Source organism: Meleagris gallopavo, chromosome 13, assembly GCF_905368555.1.
Source record: "Meleagris gallopavo chromosome 13, MGAL_WU_HG_1.1, whole genome shotgun sequence".
Lineage (NCBI taxonomy): Eukaryota > Metazoa > Chordata > Aves > Galliformes > Phasianidae > Meleagris > Meleagris gallopavo.
In genome coordinates this window covers 179877-200961 of record NC_139416.1, presented here as the reverse complement: position 1 = coordinate 200961, position 21085 = coordinate 179877, and the positions used below count along the sequence as shown (strand labels likewise).

Sequence of the window (21085 nt, the reverse complement as noted above, 5' to 3'; positions counted from 1 at the left end):
GCTTTGAGACCAGAGTCAAGTTGCATCAAAGCCCCAGTCCAAATTAAGGGCCTTTCCCAGTGGCTGGTATTTTACAGCCCAGTGGCCAATTTCTAGATCATAGAGGCCAATTATTCCCGAAGCCTTTGGTGTGCAACTAATGAAGGTCTGGAAGACCCTTTCAAATGGTTCTAAGCCCTGTAGGCAGCTGAGATTTAATGGAGGTGGCAGGCACAATTAGCCATCCATAATTCCTCCTAGCAGCTGATTAAAGTCTCTTTATCCATCTTACCGAGATCAGAAGGCCACATACTTGGGAAATCAAAAATGCATTAGGGGCTGTCAGCTGGTGCTGGGGACCCTGCGCTTTGAGCCTGTAGCTGATGACACATATTGATCTTGCAGGAGCATTTGCACCAAGCCATGGCATGTCCACCCCATTCAGGGGGGGATAGGCCCCTTGTCCCTGGGTCCCCAGCCTGGGGGCAATGCCCGTTCCCTTGGGTGGTCTTGGGAGAATCCCCCCCGTGGTACCTCCCTGCCAGCCCCATGGAGGCGGGGGTCAGAGCCCCACTCCCACCCCCACAGGGACCGCTGGAGGGGGACAGAGTGGAACACGCTTCTCTGGCCAAGCTCCAGCCCAGTCCTCTCCTGGACTGTTGAGAGATGGAGGAAGGTGAGGGCCGACCGCTGCTGGGGCTGCGGAACACAGGCAGTGCTGGGCTCTCCTCTGCTGGTGCCGTCTTCATCATGCTCAAGTCTGCGCTGGGTGCCGGGCTGCTCAGCTTCCCCTGGGCGTTCAGCAAGGCTGGGGGTGCTGTGCCTGCCATCCTGGTGGAGCTGGTAAGAAAATGGGGACTGTCCTCGGGGATGGGGTTGGGGATGGACAAGGATGGGGGCTGGGATAGGAATGGGGGAGAAGGATGGTGATGAGGACAGGGAGGTTGCAGTGTTGGCAGAACCTGTTTGGGCATTCCTGGCTCTGCTGGGATCTTGGTGCCCGAAAGGAAGCTGAGGTTGTGGCAGAAGTGGGATGAGGCTGAAAGCAGAGGTTCAGCTTTTCACACCATGTTTGTCACTGGAGCTCTGGGACCCTTCCTGCTGCAAGGTGTGCAGAACCCATGCCAGGACAAAGGAAACCGCTGCCACCCTTTGCACCTCTTACACCAAAGTCAGTTTGTACCTCAGCCTAAAGCACAATTTTGTTGTTGGTCCCCTGCATATTCTGAAAACCCCAATCCAACCCCAAAGGACCACGTAGAACCGTTTCTTCCTCGCCTTCCCCCTTCTCTCTGAGGCCACTGCCAAGGGGATGGGTCGGCACTGGGGCTGACCCAAACCCCCTCTGCGCGTCCCCACGAGGGGCCGGCTGCTCCCGCTGTGTCCCGCAGGGCTCGCTGGTGTTCCTGGTGAGCGGGCTGGCGGTGCTGGGCTACGCGGCGGCACTCAGCGCCCAGCCCACCTACCAAGGCGTGGTGCGGGCGGTGTGCGGCCCGGCGGCGGGGAGACTCTGCGAGCTCTGCTTCCTTGTCAACCTCTTCATGATCGCCGTGGCTCTGCTGCGGGTGGTGGGCGACCAGCTGGAGAAACGTGAGCTGCTGGGGGCTGAGGGGCAGGCAGGCGCTGCCCGCGGCGCTGGGTGCAGCTGTGTCCCCGCAGTGTGCGACTCGCTGTACCCGCCCGGCGCGCTGAGCGAGGGCTCCCCGTGGTTCGTGGATCAGCGCTTCACCCTCCCGGCGCTCTGCGCCCTGGTCATCTTCCCGCTGTCCGTGCCCAGGGAGATCGGCTTCCAGAAGTACTCCAGGTACGGCCCGCGCGAGTCCCCCTGGGCCCTGGGCCCTGCCCGCCCCTGATCGCCCCGTCCTTGCAGCATCCTGGGCACGCTGGCCGCCTGCTACCTCACGCTGGTCATCGTCCTCAAGTACCACCTGCAGGGTGGGAGTCTGGGACTCCCGCAGGCCGCCCGGCCCCCCAGGTAAGGCAGCGCCGTCGGCCCCCTGACCCGCCCCAGCGGTGGCAAGCAGCCCCCAGCCCTCCCAAACTGGCAGGTGGGAGGTTCTGCAGAGGGATGGCTGATGCCACCGGGGTCCCCTCTGCTGCTGGCACCTGGCGTTCTTTGCTCCTCCTCCCCATCGTGTCGCAGGGCCTCCTCCTGGGCCTCCATGTTCAGCGTCATCCCCACCATCTGCTTCGGGTTCCAGGTATGTCCCCACCCATAGGGTGCTGTTGGGATGGGTTCCCTCTGGGGAGCTGAAGGCAGGAGGTGTCCCTTGGGACACCACCGTGGGCTGCAGCAGGAGGGGAGATGGCTGTGCTGTCCCCTTGCAGTGCCACGAGGCCTGCGTGGCCATCTACAGCAGCATGCGCAACCAGAGCTTCTCCCACTGGGTGGCCATTTCTGTGCTCTCCATGCTCATCTGCCTCCTCATCTACTCCCTCACTGGTAATCCCAGCACTGCCGCTTCTATTCCTGGGGATTCACTCTCCTTTCCATTGCTGGTGGCATGAGGCACTGTTATCCCCACCCTGGTGACAGCCCATGGCCACCTCCCTGCCCACAGGGCTCTATGGCTACCTGACCTTTGGCGGGGATGTGGCCCCCGACATCTTGATGTCCTACCCCGGGAACGACCCTGTTGTCATCGTTGCCCGCCTGCTCTTTGGTGTCTCCATCGTCACCATCTACCCCATTGTGGTGCTGCTGGGACGGTGAGTGGGCATTGCTGGGCCATCCCTATCCCCTCAGTTCCTCCCACGTCCCTCCGCTCCCTAAGCTGTCTCCACCACTCAGGTCAGTGGTGCAGGACCTGTGCGCATACCCCAAGCTCAGGGCTACACTTGTGTCTGAGAGGCACGAGTGGCAGAGCCGGGTGGCACTGACCATCTCATGGATGGCTGCCACACTCGCCATCGCCTTGTTTGTCCCTGACATCGGCAAGGTCATCGAGCTCATTGGCGGCATCAGTGCTTTCTTCATCTTCATCTTCCCAGGCAGGCACAGGGAGGGGGAGGGATGGGAGGCTGCAGGGCCCTTTTGGTCTTGCTCCTGGGGCTCTGTACCCACAAGGTTGGAGCTGAGCACCTGTGCTGGTGGCAGGACTGTGCCTGGTGTGCATGACGGGGACACAAGCCATTGGGGCACCCAAAAAGTGAGTGCAGGCTTGGGGTGGGACAGGGCACAGGGCACAGGGTCCCCTGGTTGATGGTTGGGGTACAGGGTCCCCGTGGGAATATATGCAATGGGGTGGGAGCCCTATGGGGGGGGAGGGAGGGAGGAGAATTTGGGGCAGCACTTAATGTGGGACATGGGGGCTGTGGTGGGTTGGAGGAGTTGGTGTGAGGGCATTGCCCAGGTATAGGGAAGGCATTGGGGGTATGCTCAGGTATGAGGGATATGCATGGGCATTGTGGGTGTGCCTGGGTGTCTGCATTGCCAGTGTACCAGGGATATGCCCAGGATTTGGAGAGGTGCACACACAGTAGAGATTTGCTCAGGTATCAGGGATGTCAGAGCTGTGCTCATACACGGGGAAGGTATCCACTAATCAGGGATGTGTCCATACATCAGGGATGTGTTGTAGTTTCAGGGATGTGCCCAGGTTATCAGGGGATGTCCCGTGTGCCAGGGATGTGCCTGCAGGGGTGACTGGAAGGGAAGGAGGGCCTATGGAGCTCCAGGGTTTGGGTTGGAGATGCTGGGGGCCAGAGGGACTTGGTGCTTTATGAAGGGTGGCCCTTGGGTACTCACTGGGCACCGTGTAGCCATTGCTGTGCCTGGGGCAGTCTGGGGAGATGACCCCCACCCACCCCATTCTGTGCTCCTTGCCCACCTGGTGCTGGTGACCTCATGATGGAGCAGCAGTGCAGCCTGGGGGTAAGTGTCACACCTGGGGTGCTCAGGGTGGCACCAGCCACTGAGTCTGCCCCAGTGGCAGTGCAGTGAGGACAATGGGGACATCCCACGGGGTGGCAGCCAGGCTTCTCACCAGGCATTATGTGTCATTGCACAGGGGCTGGAGCAGCATGGGACCCTGCGGAGACTGATCCCTGCTGAAGTGGGGACTGTGTCCCACCTCCCCCCTCGTGTCTCTGCAGGGCTGTGCTCATCACCTGGGGTGTCGTCTCTGTGCTGGGGGGCACCTTTGTGTGCGGGCAGAGTGCTGCCCTGGCTGTGATGGGGCTGCTGCGTTGAGGGGATGTGTAGCCCCATGTCTTCCCACATCCCCCACCACCCTATCCCAGACACAGCCACACTGCAGCTGGCTCCCGTCATGGTTTATTCAGTATTATTAATTCTGTTGTTCTATTGTTAATAAACTCTTGGGTAAAGGGGGAGATACCTTGTGAGGCCCTCTCATCCCCCCATGGGGCTGGGCAGGATGGGGCAGAGTGTGCACAGACAGACAGACAGACAGGCACACACAGACTTACCGACCCTTGGGCTGGGGGAGCAGCCACCCCCGGCCCTGCAAGGCACCCACCTCCACCCCACTGGAGCCCCATGTGCCCTGCAGATCTTGATCCCTCTTCCCTCCCTTGTGTTGGGTCTACTCATCAGAGACCCCAATACGCACTTCCTGCATACCGAGGGGTCTGCTCCCACCATATCCACCTCATCACCACCCCTTCCCAGGCCCCAAAGAGCCTACCCCATGTAGGGAGAGGTGCCCCAGGCATGGGGCAGCTGAGGGTGAGGTGCTGCTGATGGGGGACAAGAGGAGTTCCTTTGCTGCAGACAGGTGACAATCACACTCCCCTCTGGCCAACACAATGGGGGGGACAGTGCCTGGCAGGAGGTGGGGGGCGCAGCCAGGTCCCTGCACGGTCAGTCTTGGCTCAGGGTGCACCAGGCAGCTGCAGGGGAAATCTCTTGGAGTCACTCAATGTCACCCCAGCACACATCCCTTCAGCTCCACCACCCACTGTGCTCCCCACTGCCCAGGGGTTGCTTGTGGCCCCACCCCGGGTCCTACCTGGCACAGCCACGCTGGAGATGGCCTCAGGCTGGCTCAGCGCATCCACCTTGACATGCTGGAAGCCTTTGCAGGTGGCACTCTGCAGGTGCCTGTGGTGTGTTACAGCGCAGAATCACCATCCTGTCCCCCCCAAATCATCCCACACTCTGAGGAAAGAAGCCAGATCTCTGCTCCCCGTGCTCTCCCTCATGCCCCCATCCCTTCACCATCCAACCCCACTTGTCCATCCAGCCTGCCCAAACCCTGCAGACACATAGGGACACCCACTCCTGCCACCAGAAAGGGGACAGCAGACTCTCCCCACATGTCCAAGGCATGGGCTCAGCCAAGGCTCAGCCTGCTCTCACTCCACCAAGCTTCTCCAACCCCCCCAACTGGCAGCTTCCCACCCATCCCACTATACCTCTTCCAGTCCTCCTCGGTCTCCCAAAACTCATAGACGATGAAGGTGACTCCGTCGGGCAGCTTGACTGCAGTGACACTGGCAGTGGTGGGGTGAGGGTGAGCCGTTGTGGGCATCCCTGGGCCCACGGCCTTCCCCATGGGGGCACCCCCAGCTGTTGTCCTTGCAGCCACTGAGGGTGCCCCCAGTTCCCAACCTCCCGCTGACCCCATTCCCAGTGCCCCCCCCCCGGTACCCACTGGAAGCAGTCTCGCTCCCCAGCCACGCTTTTCAGGTACTGCTTCAGGGAGCTGCAGAACTCTCCCAAGTGCTTGTGTGACACCGTCATCTCGTCCCGTACCAGAAGGAGGTACTGGAGGGGAGACAGAGCAGCATGTGAGACCTGATGTGTGCAACATCCCACCCAGGGTCATCGTGCAGGGGCACCATGGGGTGATGATGGTGGCACGGCCACATGCTCACCGTGCAAGCTGTGCTCTCGCTATCTGACAGCCGCTGGTGCAGGTCAAACCAGAGAGTCTGCAGAGGGGAAAGGGAGGATGGGGCAGTGTGTCCCTCTGGGTGTCCACTGCTTGGGGACAGCCACTGAGAGAGTCCTGGTGAAGGAGGAGCATTGGAGTGGTTTGGGGGCAGCAGTGCCCCATAAGGGATGAGGGGGATGGAGTCACTTCCTGCCCCGGATACACTGGAAGCTTGAAGAAGCCCAGCCTGTGCCCATGAGAAGCACCAGATGTGAGCTGATATCTGGGGACGCATGGCACAATGGAGACCTTGGTGAGGCATAGGCCAGGGACTTGGCACATGGCCTCACATCACCCCATCTGCCCTAGAATTGCCAACACTGCATTTCTCCCAAGAGAAATCATTGTCCCACACCCTTCTGCCTTGAAAGAGTTTGGCAAACCTTGAGGGTTTTGGAAACACCTCCGGTACCTCAGTATTCCCTCTGCCTGTCCCTAGATGGAGTAACACTGCCTCTGTGAGATGCTTCAATGCCTTCATCTATAGGAACATGAAGCTTAAGCAAAGCCTTTGGCACTCTTGCCAGGTGGCCAGGGCGATGCCGGGCAAGCACAGTCCCTACCTTGTCCTCCAGCCTGCCAATGAGTGCGGCCAGCCTGCCGATCTGCCCCTCCAGCCCGTCCTGCCTGGGCTTGGGAGCACCTGCAGGAACATAGAGCAAAAAGTGCCCGTGGGCATCCACCCAACACCTGGGAACATGCCACTGTGGGCTGCTGAGGCAGCAGAAGCTATGTCCACTCACCGCTCTGGCTGCTCTTCCCGTGGCCCCGGGGCACCATCCGGCCAGGGGGTGCGAAGCTGGGCACAGGGCTGTCATACCAGGACTCTGTCAGCGTGAGGCCGGCTGGGCCAGGGCACTGCCTGCAAGGAAGTGGGTGCTGGAGATGGGCCAGGCACTGATGGCCCTCTGATGCAAGAGATCAGCGTTTTTTTGTTTTTTTTTGTTTTTTTTTTTTTTTGTTTTGTTTTGTTTTGTTTTGTTTTTTCCTCCTAGTGATTTTCACCATGAGAAGAAAGCTCCAATGCCCTTCATGATGAGCAAGGTCCACACACCAGCAAAAAACAACGGACAGTGAGGGCTTTCAGCAGCTCTGTTTCTCACTTCGTTCTCAGCACTCCCAACCAGCCCGTGCTATTCCCATCTGCTCTGCACCATGCCTTGCTGAGCCTTCCACAATGGGAGATGAAACTAACAGACACTCAGAGCACTCCTCCCAGTACAGTCCGGGGACACCAGAGCACCACAGCACCCGTGGCCCTCTCAGTTTGTGTATGTCAGAGCCACTTGGTCAGCATCCCATAGTGTCCCAACTGGGGCTGTTTGGGCAATCCTGCAGGTACCCCTTGGTATTTCCCTGGTTAAGATGAATCTTTAAGCAATCTCCTCCACCTTCCTCAGGCTCTCCCCTGAGGATGGGGAACAGTGATGGGGATGAATATGATGTGATGGGGGAGAGAGTGGGAATGGGGTGGGATGGAGAGGGCCAGGTCATGGGCCCATCGTGGGCCAGGTCCCAAGGCTGGCTTTGCTCAGAGGAAAGCCCTGAGAGCTCCTGGGGAAGGTGGGAAAGGCAGCTCCTCCACCATTTCCTCTTACAGGGCCGTGAGCCCCGTAAAAGTCCCTCATAATGAGACCAGCTGAGAAGCATGGGTGGAGGGGAGGGGGCAATGGCGGACCTGCAGGGGTTGGTCTGCTCATCAATGGCATCCACGGCGCTCTCCACCGAGCTCAGCAGTGACTGGGTCTGGTTGGCTGTCTCCTTCAGCAGGAACCGGGTGACAAACTGGTCCATATTGCTGCCGCTTTCATACACCTGTGTGCAGGGACAGCACGGTGATGTTCAGCTGGGTCTGGTGGGAATCACTGATAAATTAACACATAGGAGGTAATGAAACTAATCTTACTTCAGCCCTGCTCCAAACAGAGTTCCATCTCACCTTGTTCAGCCTCAAAGAGGTTTTCAGAGATTTGTCCCAATTGCTTTGAATTGAGCAAATTACTTTTTTTTTTTAATATATACTTCTGTGTGATAGAGGCTCCCATGGTAACCCTCTAGAGAGGGGAAATAAACAATGGCACAACTGATTTTCTTAAAGCACTTGGAATTTCTTCACCAGCACAGCCCTTCTGCTGCTCTGCCACATGCTCCTCCCACCTCCCATGGGCCACTGGCACAACTGGACTGATACCAGAACAACCAGATCGACACCAGCGCAACTCTACCAACACCAGTCAACCGGACTGACACAAACCCAACCAGACTGACACCAGCCCAACTAGTCCAACGCTGTCCTAGCACCACCCTAACCATCCCAACACCAGTCCAACTGGTCTCACCCCAGCCTATCTGGGCCAACATCAGCCCAAGTAGGCCACATCACATGATGTTACAATGTCTGATAATTAATTATCAGTAAAAAAGAAAGGCAGGGTGGTGCCATACTGATGGTGCCCACCTGGTGTAAGTGGGTAGGACAGGAAGAGCAATGGCAAAACCCCCTGTCAGCTCAGGCTGCCCATTTCATGATAGCAGCAAAAACATCCAGAAGAATCCTAGTTGTTCATCTGTGCTGCTGTGAAAAGGAGCAGGTTTCCCAAAGAGGGCTTCAATGGGGTGAATTAAATGGTTTTCAGTGGGAGGCCCCAGTCTGCAAGGACATGGTGTGGGAACATTTGCGAAGCATTCGGGTGGGGGAAAGGATAGATGCATTCCCAAATATTCCTGGATTTCTGAACAATCTCCCAGTATTCACACTCATGCTAGGGAGGGGTATTAAATTGACAAATCTCATCGTCAAAAATACATAATTGCATTTGGGATCTGAACCCATTTCTTCAGCATTTCCCCCTCACCACTGATGCCTCCCTGGGGCCTCGCACATGGGAGCCTGTGCAAAACCAAGGCATAAATACATTAATCAGGCACTTGAGCAGACTCAGCTATAATTACAGATGAGTTTTGATTAAGCCCCAGCAACCAGCCCTGCTCTGATTGCAGGTGCTGGGGCAAAGGCTGAGCTGTGCACAGTCTCGATTATGAAGCTGAAAATGAATTGATCAAATAAACCAGGAGCTGTGCTGTAATTTGCCCCCAATTTCCTGCTGCCCCCCAGGACTCTATTGCTTGCATCCTACCAGCACCACTGCACAATTTCTCATCAAGTCAGGCACACAAGCCTGCTCCTTTTGGAAAACAAAAGGTTTTAAGAAGGTGTGGACTATACACGTGCTTTGTGTTGGTGTTCCCTGCCCTGGGACACCAGATGACCTATTGCCTAACAAAGTATAAAAGTAATGCTCAGTTCTTAATGAGCCACAAATCTCTCTGTGGCATTTCCACAGGCTTCTCCTGTAGAAGTGTTCATCCTGAGAAGCTTGTCTCTGCCCTCTCCTGTAGTCACTGGTTTGATATAGTTGTCAGTGAAAACCCACAGCGCCGTGATCCTGCTGTCTCCATGGGAAGAACTGGAAGCACTGTGTCTTTGTGGGTACAGGTAAGCCATCAGGCTAGAAACAAGGGAGCTTAAAAAGCAGCTGCTTGCTGCTGAGATAAACAGCTGATTGCAGAGCTATTAAAATCCCAGTGTGTTAAAAGTGATTTCAGGATGATTTTCTTGAACTGTGCTTTTCACAGCCTGAGCAGCTATAGAGCTCTGGGTACAGTGCTAAGGGGCTCAGAGCATCCCAGGGAGCGCTCCCTCACAGCCACAAGGATGAATCCAGGTTGTTCCCCAAAGCCACCCTTGTTTCCTCCCAAAAAGCAGTTCTTTACCTCCACTAACACCTCAGTGCTTTTGAGGCCACTACAGATATGAGCAGGAGTTTCACGTGGGTCCAAGACCAATAGCTCTGAAATTAAAATCAATGATTTTTTCTCTTTTCCTCTCATTTAACAAATAACTGTGGCCATCTGCTAGCCCAGCTGTGACATTTGCACTCCAGCTCTGCTGGAGTAAATGTCCCCTTTGGCATTGTAAAAACAAGTCATTAAGATGACCAACTCCAGAGGAATCCTTCCCATGGTCTTATTAAAACATTCGTTAGCCTGTCGCAGGGAAATGTAATGAGGTTTGGTCTTATTAATTCCACCCCGAAGAGATATTTCCTTCTTCTTTTGCCCAGGAAGTTAAAATATTTATGGGGATAATAAAATAATTGCTGCTTTGTGACAGGAGATCCTGGAGGGGTATATCTCAGAAAGCTTTTCTTTTTCATCCAGTTGGTTCATTAGTTCAACACTAGAAAGGCTTTGGTACCAGAGATACTGCCCTGCCGCGCAGCACTGTGCTTGCAAGCCTGGTCTGATGGTGCTAATTAGCAGCAGGTCCTCGTTTGTATTAGAGAAGTGAATTGCAGAGGCAGAAGTCTGACAGGAGATGCTGAACCTCGCTTTATGCTGTGCTGGGCTTCAGTGTCTCCTGAGACTCACCATAAGAGTACATTTTCTCTGCAGCTTGAAATTCTGGCACAGATGAAATAAAGCACCTTGCCACCATTTGCCTGTGGAAACCCAGGCTGTAATTTTGGTGCCATGAGCTCTTGGACCTGCTGACACTGGAGACAAACCTCCCTCGCTGGAGTCATGAACTGGTCCCCAAAATAGGGCTCCAGTAACCATATTCCTGCGGGTATCAAATGGCTGAAAAAGGAGATTGTCGATGTTGTTGAGCATCTCAAAGCCTCTCTGCTGGCATTTCTAAAGGTCACCATTCATCTCGTTAAGACTCTAGGATGTGAAATATAAATGATGCTCATGGGCGCTGAGAGCCCTGTCGCAGCTCTTTGCCTTGCTGGCCTCAGCACTGAGTGCCAACATTCCCAGCACTGCCTTTGGGTGACAGTGGCCAAACTGGGTGACATTTGCTGAGCTCAGAGACCTGGCAGCCTCTCCAGTTGCTAAGAACACCAACCCCAGCTAAAGCACACTAATGGAGTCAAAGCTCTGAGCTGATGAGGCTGCTCAAGCAAAACCAAATATTCCTTTAATTGTTTCTTAAAAAAAAAAAATAATCCAAACCAACCTACAGGAAAACCTATTGGCATGGCCATGAAGCAGCTGTATCCAACCTCCCCCTGGGTGGTTGCAGGGTTATCTCCCACCACCCAACACTTCACAAATCAGGCATGTAGAGCAATGCTGCCTCAGAATGGCAATTCTAATTCCTCACTCATAATTGACTGCTTTTTTCCAAGAGATTTTGTCTTGTAAATAGAATAACACCCAGACCTTCCTCTTGCTCCTTCCCCGCTCCGCGCTCCTAACTCCCTTCAGAAGTGGAGGCTGAGAGCTGATTGGCTGGCACGTAATCAGTAGCAGAAACCTGAGGAGAACAGACACTGAAATATTTGATAAATGAGAACATTACCATATGAAAGACCCTCAGCCTTCTTGAAACAGGAGGAAAACAAATGAGACAACTGTTCAGATAAAAGGAACTATGACACTGCATGGATTTAAAAAATAACGATTATAAATTCCTCCCTTATAAATCCCATCAAACTGTGCTGTTGAAGAGCTCTTTCAGACTGCATAGGTTCCCCTCTCCAGCTGTGTTTTGAGGCCAGGGCTGGGGGCAGGGGACTGTCCCCAGGGGAAGGCAGTACCCAATGAGGACAGCTCAGCGTCACTCCTCTTGACATCTCCTGTCACCTCCTGCAGTGCCCTTCCTGTGAAATTTGCTGCAGATTGTCTTTCTCCTTGTTATTAGAGGAACTTCCCATATACAGAATACACATCTCGATACATAGGATGCCACAGAATGGCGTTTTTACACCTCATCCATGTAGTTGTCCTCTGACCACACAACTTATCTGACTTCACAAGCAATGGCCTTCAGGTGGGAGGGGAGGAAAGGGGAACCCTAGAACCATAGAACAGCTTTGGTTTGGAGGTGACCTTAAAGATCTTCTAGTTCAAACCCTGTGGGCTGGGTGCCCCCGCAGACCAGTCTGTCCGGGGTCCCATCTGGCCTGGCCCTGAGCAACTCCAGGGATGGGGCACCCACATCTCTATGGGCAGCTGTGCCAGGGCCCATAGGCTCTCTGAACAAATAATTTTTTTTACTAAAAACTAGATTTCCCCTATTTTAATTTAAAGTAATTTCTCCTTGTCCTATCACTGTACACCCAAGTAAAATGATGGTTTTCTCCCTGCTTATAAGGTCCATTCAAGTACTGGAAGATCATAATGAAGTCTCCCCAGAGCCTTCTCTACTCCATACTGAACAAGCCCACCTCTCTCAACCTTTCTTCATAGGAGAGATGCTCTAGCCCTCTGACCATCATCACGTCCTCCTCCACTCCAACAGCTCTGTCCCTCCTGTACTGGAGGTCCCAGGCCTGGACACAGTACTCCAGATGGAGCCATTCAAGGGCAGAGTAAAGGGGGACAATACCCTCCCTTGTCCTGCTGCTACCCCTCTGTTGATGCAGCCCCAGATGCTGTTGGTCTTCTGGGCTGCAAGCACACGCTGCTGGCTCATGCCCAGCTTTTCATCTTCCAGGATGCCGACATCCTTCTCAGCAGGGTTCTTCTCCCAGTCTGTACTCATATCTGGGATTGCCCTCACCCAAGTGCAACACCTTGTTGAACCTCATTAGGCTCTCATGCGCCCGAGCCAGTACAGTTCCTTTGGATGGCATCTCTTCCTTCTACAAGTCAAGTGCACCACTCAGCTTGGTGACATCTGCAAACTGCTGAGAGAAGACCCTACCCTACAGGAAGTCTACAAAGGCACGGTCAGCAGGATCTCCAGAGAAGATGCTCTTCTCTCTTGCAGTGAGAAGGGGAACATGAATTTTGCAGTGACAGGCAGCGTAGCAGTGAATAAACATATTAGTTTAAAAACAAGCTCCAGGAGAGCCCTTCTCAAGCTGCATCTCCCTGCTGAGCTTGGCAGCCCGGCTGGAAGTGGCACGTGGCCCTATGGTCTGGCAAGGAGAGTGCTCTGGATGGCATTGCATGGAGAATTGATTTATGCTCTGGAGCCCGAGCAGGAAAGCTGGGGAAAATTCAGTTCCTGCAGAAGTGAAATACCCCTTCTGCTGGGATTTCTGGTGAAATCTGCTTGGAAATGCTTTCTGGGAGGCTGAATGAATGTCTTGTTTCCTCTTAGGTTATTCCTGGAAAATACAGCTGCACAACTTTTACAGAAATCCACATCATTTAGTTATCTTGTTATACAAATCAATATTGAAATCATTCAGCAGTTCTGAACAAAAATATTTCATTCAGATTACAGGTCATTGGCTCTCACCAATCCATTTCCCAGGTGTCACTGTCAGCCCACATCTTACATAGAAAGGGAAAGCAGGTTTTAGTTAACATACAGCAGTGCCTGAGAAACTGTTAGGTGAAACCCTCTCCTGAAATGAGAATGAGAGTGACTGAAAAAAGGAACACATATCTGGTAAACTTAATTTTAGCAAGTAAGAGTGCAAACAAGACCACTATATATTGCTGCTCTGGACTATGCAATGAAACAAAACAAATGCCACATCCCTTCTTTTTAGCATTGAGTACAGAAACAGATGGTGCACGGTGTTGCCTGCTCCTCTGCAGGCACTGCTGCTGGAGAAAGGTGATGGGTGAGCCACAACTGTGCCTAGTGCTGTTTTATTTCTAGATGTTAATTGCAAGGCATGAGGAGACATTACTGGGCTCCAAACCTGCTGGCTTTGGAGGTGGGTGTTGGGGGAGTGAAATCAGCTGCTGTGCTGGCCTCCTGCGCTGAGTGAGAGCTGCAGGAGAGCATCCTGCTCACAGACCCCAGGGAAATCAGGCACACAGTCATTTCCTCAACAATGGAAAGGATACATGACAGCAATTGGGCACTGGAATGCATTGCATTTGCATAAATTAAAATGACATATCTAATTTCTGTTGGCCAGTCTATCTGCGTTGCAATAAGTTGTTGATGGATCAGCTGTTGTCCACTTAGAGAAAGCAGACCTTTATGATCTACAAATTCTCTTATCTGAACAAGGGTTCTTGTAGGAAAGGTGGCTTGGGTGCAAGAGAGGTGTGTAACGTACCAACCCTTGGGCTTTCCAGTGACCAGCACAGCATGGCCCCAGCAACGATTCCTTGCTCCACTCAACCCACAGAATCACAGAATCACAGAATGGCCAGGGTTGGAAGGGAACACACAGATCATGAATCTCATGGATCATGGATCCCTGCCACATGCAAGGCCACTTTGGCTCTGGTATTTGCCCACTGTGCCATGAAGCATCTTCTTAGGGTTGTATGAGAACATATCCTCCTGTTGGCTTTTTTTAGATCTCGGAAGTTCATTTCCATTCTTTCCAATTTAACTTTGCATTTTGCACAGTCATTGGCAGTCACTGAACACAGCATGGTCATCTTTGTATCGGAAAATAATTACAATAACAGATCTTGTTTTGCTGTATGAGACCTTCCACCACCGAATCTGATCACTGCTGATACTTTGTGAGCTCCTCCAGCACAAGATAATTGCTGCTTTCTCTTCTTACGAACAAGAAATAATCAGTTGTCTTTTAAGGTGAGAAATACAAACAGCAATTAAATGCCACGGTTATTGGCCCCTCTGAGAGCACAAGGCACCTCTCATCAGGAGTGTGGCAATAAGGAAGTCAGGCTTTGTGTTTGCAGAGTACTGTTAAGAACTGGGGAGAGAGGAAGAGAATTAGGAACATTTCCAACTGCTCCCATTGGGCACCAACACCTCCCTGGGTGCAGCTGCAGTGCACTGCTGTGTGTGCTGTCAGTCTGCGTGTCCCTAACAAACCTGCAGCCAAAGGGTTGTACAGGGTGAATGTCACAGAGTCTCTGCAATCCTGAACATTTCTATGAAAACGTCTCCAGAATTAAGGCATTGCTGCATGTAATTAAAGTTGCCAGGATGCCTTTGCTATCTAAGAACTGAAGATGAGTTTCTCTCCCACCTAAACCAGCTTATTTTCTGTCTTTTCTTCCTATCTTTATTTTTTTTCCCCAGTTCCTTCCTTGAACAAAGTGCCTGTTTTTTGAATAATTCATTGATCAGGTTTGTATCACTTTGTTCACAAAATCACTGCAAGGGCTGATGTTTTTCATGAAATCCTAATTTGCCAGCTCCTTGCTTGCCTTCCCAAAGCAGTGAGGAGCAGCACTGCTTGGTTGACAAAAGGTAACAGTGAAGTGCTGGGGCTGCCCTCCCACCTGATTGTAGACATCTGTCCATCTCTCCATCTGCCCCCAAGGGGCCTCGCGGCCTTCGATGGGTCAGAGCCCATGTGCATGGTGCTCTGCATCCCCCAACCCCTTCCCACTGATCTCTCGGAGCATGACATCTCAGGGTTAGGCAGATAACCTTCAGACTTTGCAATTAGGGCAGATGAATCCTGCCCCAGGTTACTCAATCAAGGGGGAGAACAGTGCACTGATGAAGGCAGTGAGTTGGGACTATGAATAAGGTTCTGCAACAGAGCTCTTGTGCAAGTTGGTATCCTTATGCTCACGTTTCTAATTTACAAGCAGGGCATGAGACATCCTCCTCTTTCAACGTGCAGGAAAGTATTAGTCATATGTATTAAACTCTCATTCAGAAGCAATGGTGGAAGGCAATACCAACAGAAAGTTGGAGTGCATTACTGAGATTTCTATTAGCATGGTAACATGTATTCGAATCATTGTTGGCAGATCTGACTGCCACAAAATTTACTAATAATGAATATATATGAAGTGTCAGTAGAGCTAGCAATTTAATTAGAAAAAAAAATGAACTACTGCAGTTTGTTTTTTTTGTTTTTTTTTTTTCTTCCTCTCACGATGTCTGGTAAAAATTCACAAACATTTCAGACAGATCAGTGTCTGATCAAAAGTGTTTGCCTTCCGTTTATTATAGAAAGACACTAATGAGTGAAATGTGGATCTGTCCTTGCCATGTGACCCGCCTCACAAACATCCAAAGGGATGGATTTACAATAGAGAAGGAAATCAGGCTCTTCACTCTAAGTGGGAAAGTGGCAATGGCAATTTTTGTGAAGAAGAAATAGTCTTTGGAGTGTACAAAACACATCCAAAATGCATCATGATCTCTCTGATTTTGTGCTGGAATGCATAAGCAGTCCTCTTTTTTTAGTCTCCGATCCTTCAAACACACAGCACTGCTAGCCCAGGTTCTTGGTGCATGGCTATATGTGAACACTGCCCTGCCAAGGAGCAGGGCAGAGCCGGGCACTCACGCGCTTGGTGTAGTCCATTGCCTTCAGGATGGAGAGGTTCAGGGTCTCCAGTGAGGCCAGGACATCTTCGTAGTCTCCCATGTGATTGGCAAAATAGTCTGGGGAAAAAGGACATGATGGGAAGAGTGGATTAAATCCAAGGCCACACAACACAACAATGTCTATTTATTGAAGGAAAGGAAAATCAGAGGGTGATTCTGGGTGTGTTTTCACTCCCTAGGCCCTGATCCTAAAACACAACTTATCCTGAAGGGATGAGAAAGGTTGGGTTATGGTAAAACAGAGCTGTAACACAGAGCAGCTGCCATCAAAAATGACGCTTTATTTTTTTTCCCCACTTCTGCATTTGAACACTTCCTCTTGTTTGCAACAGAGAGAGAGAGATCTCAAGAGAAATTCCCTTGACAGCCAAAGCATCCAAATGACAAACAGATTTGTGCCAGTGAGGACCTGGCCAGACATCCTCCCCCTGCATTCCCATCCCATTCACAGCCCCACATCACAGTTACGCAGTGTGTTCCCAGGCAGCCATGGTGTGGTTTCGTTTGTGAGCTTGAGTCCCTAAGGCCAATGTCTGCAGTGACAACAGTGTGGGGCAGCACAGGCACTGAATGAACCCTTTGGGTACAACTGACACACGAGGCAGCTGAAAGCTATTTCTTGGCTCCACCAGCGCTGCTCCTCAGCGCTCAGACTGAGGATTCACACCACGGTGACACTTCTACTGAATGCAACAAGAAATACATTCCAGGAAGCAATCCCACTAATTAGGTTCTCTTGGCTTAATTAGCAGTGCCTATAGCTGTTTACAGCCCTCAACACATCCAAGGGGAAGAAGATTTTGGCAGAAACAGGAATGTCACAATGTAATTGACAGCAGCTGTTTGCTGCTCTGCTCTGAGCCAAGCAGTATGTTCTCACTGCAGCGTGCTTTTTTTTGTTGTTCCTCTTATTATTAGTTTACTTGGGGAAAAATAAAAAAAAAAAGCGTACATTTTTAAAGGCAGAGGAAAACTCTTCTTATAAATCCTGAAATAAAAGTACTTTTCAGGACAGATGAGCTCCTGTGGGCAGAGCACGGCTCTTGAGAGCACTAACGATGTGGAAAGAGAGCAGTGTTCACTTTTGCAGCTTCCAGCTATGCACTTCTATAGCCTTAGCTTCATTCACTCACGGAACACATAGGAGCAGCTCCTTCTGCCCTGCACAGCACTGCTCCTGGTCCCACATCTGTGGGAGACAATGGGATGCTGTCAAAGTGTGCATTGCCCACCATGGGATGATGTACATCTCCACTCACAGAGCATGACTTGTGTTGCTGGTCTGTTTGCTGTTGCAATATCAGTGTATTTTATTTAAATTGGAGGTGCATATGCAGTTGGGTGACTCTACCTTTGAGTTCAAGGTGTGCTCAGCTATGCAAGCTGCCCTGTCACTGGAAGCTCTCTCGGGTCAGGGAGCTCCACAAGCTGCCCAATCTGCCAACCCTGAGAGACATTGCAGCTTCCACTGTTGCCAGACTGAGGCCTTATACTTAAAGTAATTCTTGGAAAAGCATCAAGTACACCAAAAGTGGTGGATGGTGGCAGGCATGCAGCAGATAATGCATATAGGCTGGACCTTGAACCTTCCCCCTGCTTCCCACAGGAGCTAATGGTTCATCTCCCTCCTTTCCTGGCAGCTTCCTTTCCTGCAGAGGTGTGGAACAAACATGACTATGGGGTTCTTTTTGGTCTTTAATTTGTGATTCAAGGGATGTGCACCAAGAAGCACCTTGGTCAGCCTGCTATGAGACACAGAGTTTTGCCCAAGGATAAACACATTATTACTATTATACACCACATTCTTGTTTTTCCTCCTGTCTAAGAGGGAATTGGCACAGGCTGTCCAGGGATATGGTGGAGTCAGCATTCCTGGAGATGGTCAGGAAAAGGGTAGATGGCACACTGAGTGATGTCTAGTGGTATGGCAGTGATGGGTCAATGGTTGGACTAGATGATCTTTCCAATCTCAATGATTCTACGGCAGGAGCTGATGTTGGCTTTTAAGAGTTTTCACACACCCTTACAAAGCGTTGCGTGTAGGGCTATACTCACCACACAGCTCCTTCGTGTCCACATTGCTGGAAGAGGGGAGGACAGCCGGGGAAGGGCGAAGGAAAAAAAGAGAGAGAAAAAATAATTGAATGTGCAGGAGGCAAGAGATACGCTCAGGTTTCTCTTGGGGTGAGCACAGAAATGGATCAGTGTATCCTGGTCCCAGGAACTGCCTGCTGAAACCAAAGCCATTAGTAGCAGAACTCATCCTGTGGTCCCATTTGCTTCAAATTAAAGTTTTCTAATTTTATTTTTCTAAATGATTAGCTCTCCTGGCTCTGCATCCATCCAGTTCCTCCTCCAAATGAAATTATGCCGTTTCTTAACATCTGAACATTTGGTTTACCTAATGACATCCCAGCAGACAACCCTGGGAAATAAGGATTTGCAGCAAACTCTTCACACCTCTGATCCCCACACAATTATGTACACAGTTCAAGCTGGAGAGGTGCCTCGAATGATTTCATAATAGAATTATATTTTATCAGTCCATGAATTGGACATCCTGGGAAGTCAGCTCCTTAACTCAGCCCTGCTCTGATCTGCTAACGTAAGAGGGTTATGGAAAGAGATGCTCTAAATCCCACTGTTGACGGCGGCAGCCTCCCCATATCCTCCTGGAACAATGTGTCTGGGCTCTTCCCACCTTCCATGGGCTCAAGTTCTCCTCTAACAAACAGCGCATCCCAAACTGAAGTACATTACTGAGAAAAACCCATCATTCTATCCTGGGGGTTTTGCATTGCAATATTTATCTCTTGCTTCCAAAAATGATCATTTACTTCCTTGCCTCCTGCTATCATATTATTTAACCTAATTGTGCTTGAATTTTAAGTTGGTCGAGAAGCTGCTTTTAATTTTAAGCGATCTTGCATTAAGAAGAAGCCTAATTAAAGAAATTACCGACGTCATATTCAGACTTAAAAAAAAAAATAATTCGAACAGATAAATGTATTGGCAACAAGGAAATAGTTTTCCCTGTTGGATTACATCTATTAAAAAAAAAAAAAAAGAAAAGTCACCAAGGTGTAATACCCTGTCTTCCTTGGTTTCACCTCAGCTGACGGAGATGTCTCAGGCAGCACAACCAGAAACATCATGGGAGTTCAGAAGTTGTAAATACATCAAAGTCCTGTCTTCACAACGCATTTCTCATGCAAATAGCTGCCGGATAGGCTGCTCAAACATCACTCAACACCTGAGTCGCTTCTACTACAGACAAAAATCCCTTTGCTGGGGCAGATGAAAGGGTTTGCATCAGCAGCTGCACGGCTTGGTTGTTCAGCAGCACCGAAAACTGAGATTTTCTGAAATAATCGGCTGCTTTCATTTCCTCCTCCAATTCACAGCTTTGGGTTTCTGCAGGGCTTCAAACGAGCACGGAAAAAAAATTATCCTCTAGTGTTAGCCACCTGCAAATCTGATCCTCATTTAGGAGAGACTAAACAACAACATGTGCAGTTGAGAAGCACTGCTACATCTGACAGTGCACCTCCAGTCCCAGCAGGAACAGCACTTGGCAGTCTCCACATCTCAGAAAAGTAAAATATACACCCAGATCCTTGTAATGGGTCAGAGGTTGACCATGGGCAAACTGCTGTGGGTGTTACTATCAGCTTGCTGGAGATGGTCACCTCCACACTACAGGAAAGACGTGGAGGCCCTGGAGTGTGTCCAAAGAAAAGCAACAAAAATGTGAAGGGACTGGAGCACAGTCCTATGGAAGTGGCTGAGGGGATGGGTCAGCATGGAGAAGAGGAGCTGAGGGGAGAGCTCATGGCTCTGCAAGCCTGACAGGAGGCTGTGGGGAGGGGATGTCGGCCTCTGCTCCCAGGTAACAGCGATAGGGTGAGAGGTGGTGGTCTCATGTTCAGAGGAGGTTCATGTTGGACATTTTGAACAATTTCTGCTCCAGAAGAGCAGTGAGGCAGGGCACAGCTGCCCAAGAGGTGGGGGAATCACTGTCCCTGGAGGTGTTCCAGAACCGTGGGGATGTGGCACTGAGGGACGTGGGCAGTGGGCAGGGTGGGGTGGATTGGGGTTGGGCTTGGGGATCTGAGAAGTCTTTTCCAGCCTTAATGACTCTATGATTCCATGATTCAAAGTGCCACCCAGCCATCGAGCTACCGCGCAGCCCAGGTTGGGTTCTGTGAGCAAAGCTGCTTGCTGCATCCTTTCTGCCAGGCTGGGAGATGCTGAGATCAGCTTGGGTCAGCAGACATTCCTCAACAGTAAGTAGGATGTGTGTGTTACCAGAGCTAATTCAACTTTGCAAAGCTGGGAGGCATAATTTGCAGAGCAACAGATCCCAAAGCCTGGACCTAGCCCAGACACCAGCCGTGTTGATGCTGGTGTCATGCCCCATAGCAGGACACAGGGCAGCTCCCACATCAGTGATTACGGAGTTCAGGGGAAATCTCTTCCCCAGGCAATGACCTGCAATGCAACTGCATTTGGCTTGCAGCAGTAATAAACCTCATAAAAATGAACCGGAAAGTCTATAAAACTTGCTGAAGAGAATCTTTAATGTTTAAAATCATCACAGATGAATGTAGAGTGGAACTCCCTGGGTCTGGAAAAGCAAAAATTCTTTTACAAGGATTGCTAATGTCTCCTTGGAGGCTCCATCCATGCAGCTCCTGCCCCTGTGTCCCTTCCATGGCCAGAAGTGAGGGCTGAGCACAAGGCCAGGGCACAATGCAGACACTGTGTTCTGGCAGCAAAACTGCCTCTCCTGCTGATGATAAAACAAACCTGGGCAGTGCTTCAGGGTGGAGAGGATTAATCACCATGCTGTTTCAAACATGCTCACCCAACAGCACAAAGTGTTGAGTTTCCTTTTCCTTTTAGGGAATAACTGACAAAACATAAAGAACTCTGCTTAAAGAGTCCTTCCTGC

The 21085-nt window shown here is 51.2% G+C and overlaps 2 protein-coding genes across 7 annotated transcripts in view; one reads left to right on the top strand and one right to left on the bottom strand.

Annotated features, from left to right (window-relative positions):
- Positions 1-645: 645 nt before the first annotated feature.
- On the top strand, positions 646-7966 carry SLC38A8 (solute carrier family 38 member 8). The gene is made up of 11 exons (XM_085235191.1): positions 646-793; positions 1342-1569; positions 1639-1783; positions 1850-1954; positions 2123-2180; positions 2308-2422; positions 2541-2688; positions 2771-2970; positions 3077-3128; positions 4075-7150; positions 7647-7966. The coding sequence occupies exons 1-10, from the start codon at positions 646-648 to the stop codon at positions 4169-4171; spliced, it is 1296 nt and encodes a 431-aa protein (XP_085091317.1). The 3' UTR covers positions 4172-7150; positions 7647-7966.
- Positions 4240-21085, bottom strand: part of NECAB2 (N-terminal EF-hand calcium binding protein 2) — a 52551-nt gene continuing 35705 nt past the window's right edge. For 2 of the 6 annotated variants that reach the window (XM_085235274.1, XM_085235276.1), the window contains 8 exons: positions 16091-16188; positions 7558-7694; positions 6623-6741; positions 6443-6522; positions 5821-5877; positions 5598-5710; positions 5359-5436; positions 4816-5044 (listed from right to left, as the gene is read on the bottom strand). In XM_085235274.1, coding sequence (XP_085091400.1) covers positions 4816-5044; positions 5359-5436; positions 5598-5710; positions 5821-5877; positions 6443-6522; positions 6623-6741; positions 7558-7694; positions 16091-16188 — 911 coding nt within the window. Of the gene's footprint in view, positions 5045-5358; positions 5437-5597; positions 5711-5820; positions 5878-6442; positions 6570-6618; positions 6742-7557; positions 7695-16090; positions 16189-18186; positions 18213-21085 lie in introns of all 6 variants that reach the window. The other 4 variants (XM_085235278.1, XM_085235275.1, XM_085235277.1 and 1 more) reach the window with 4 other exon arrangements.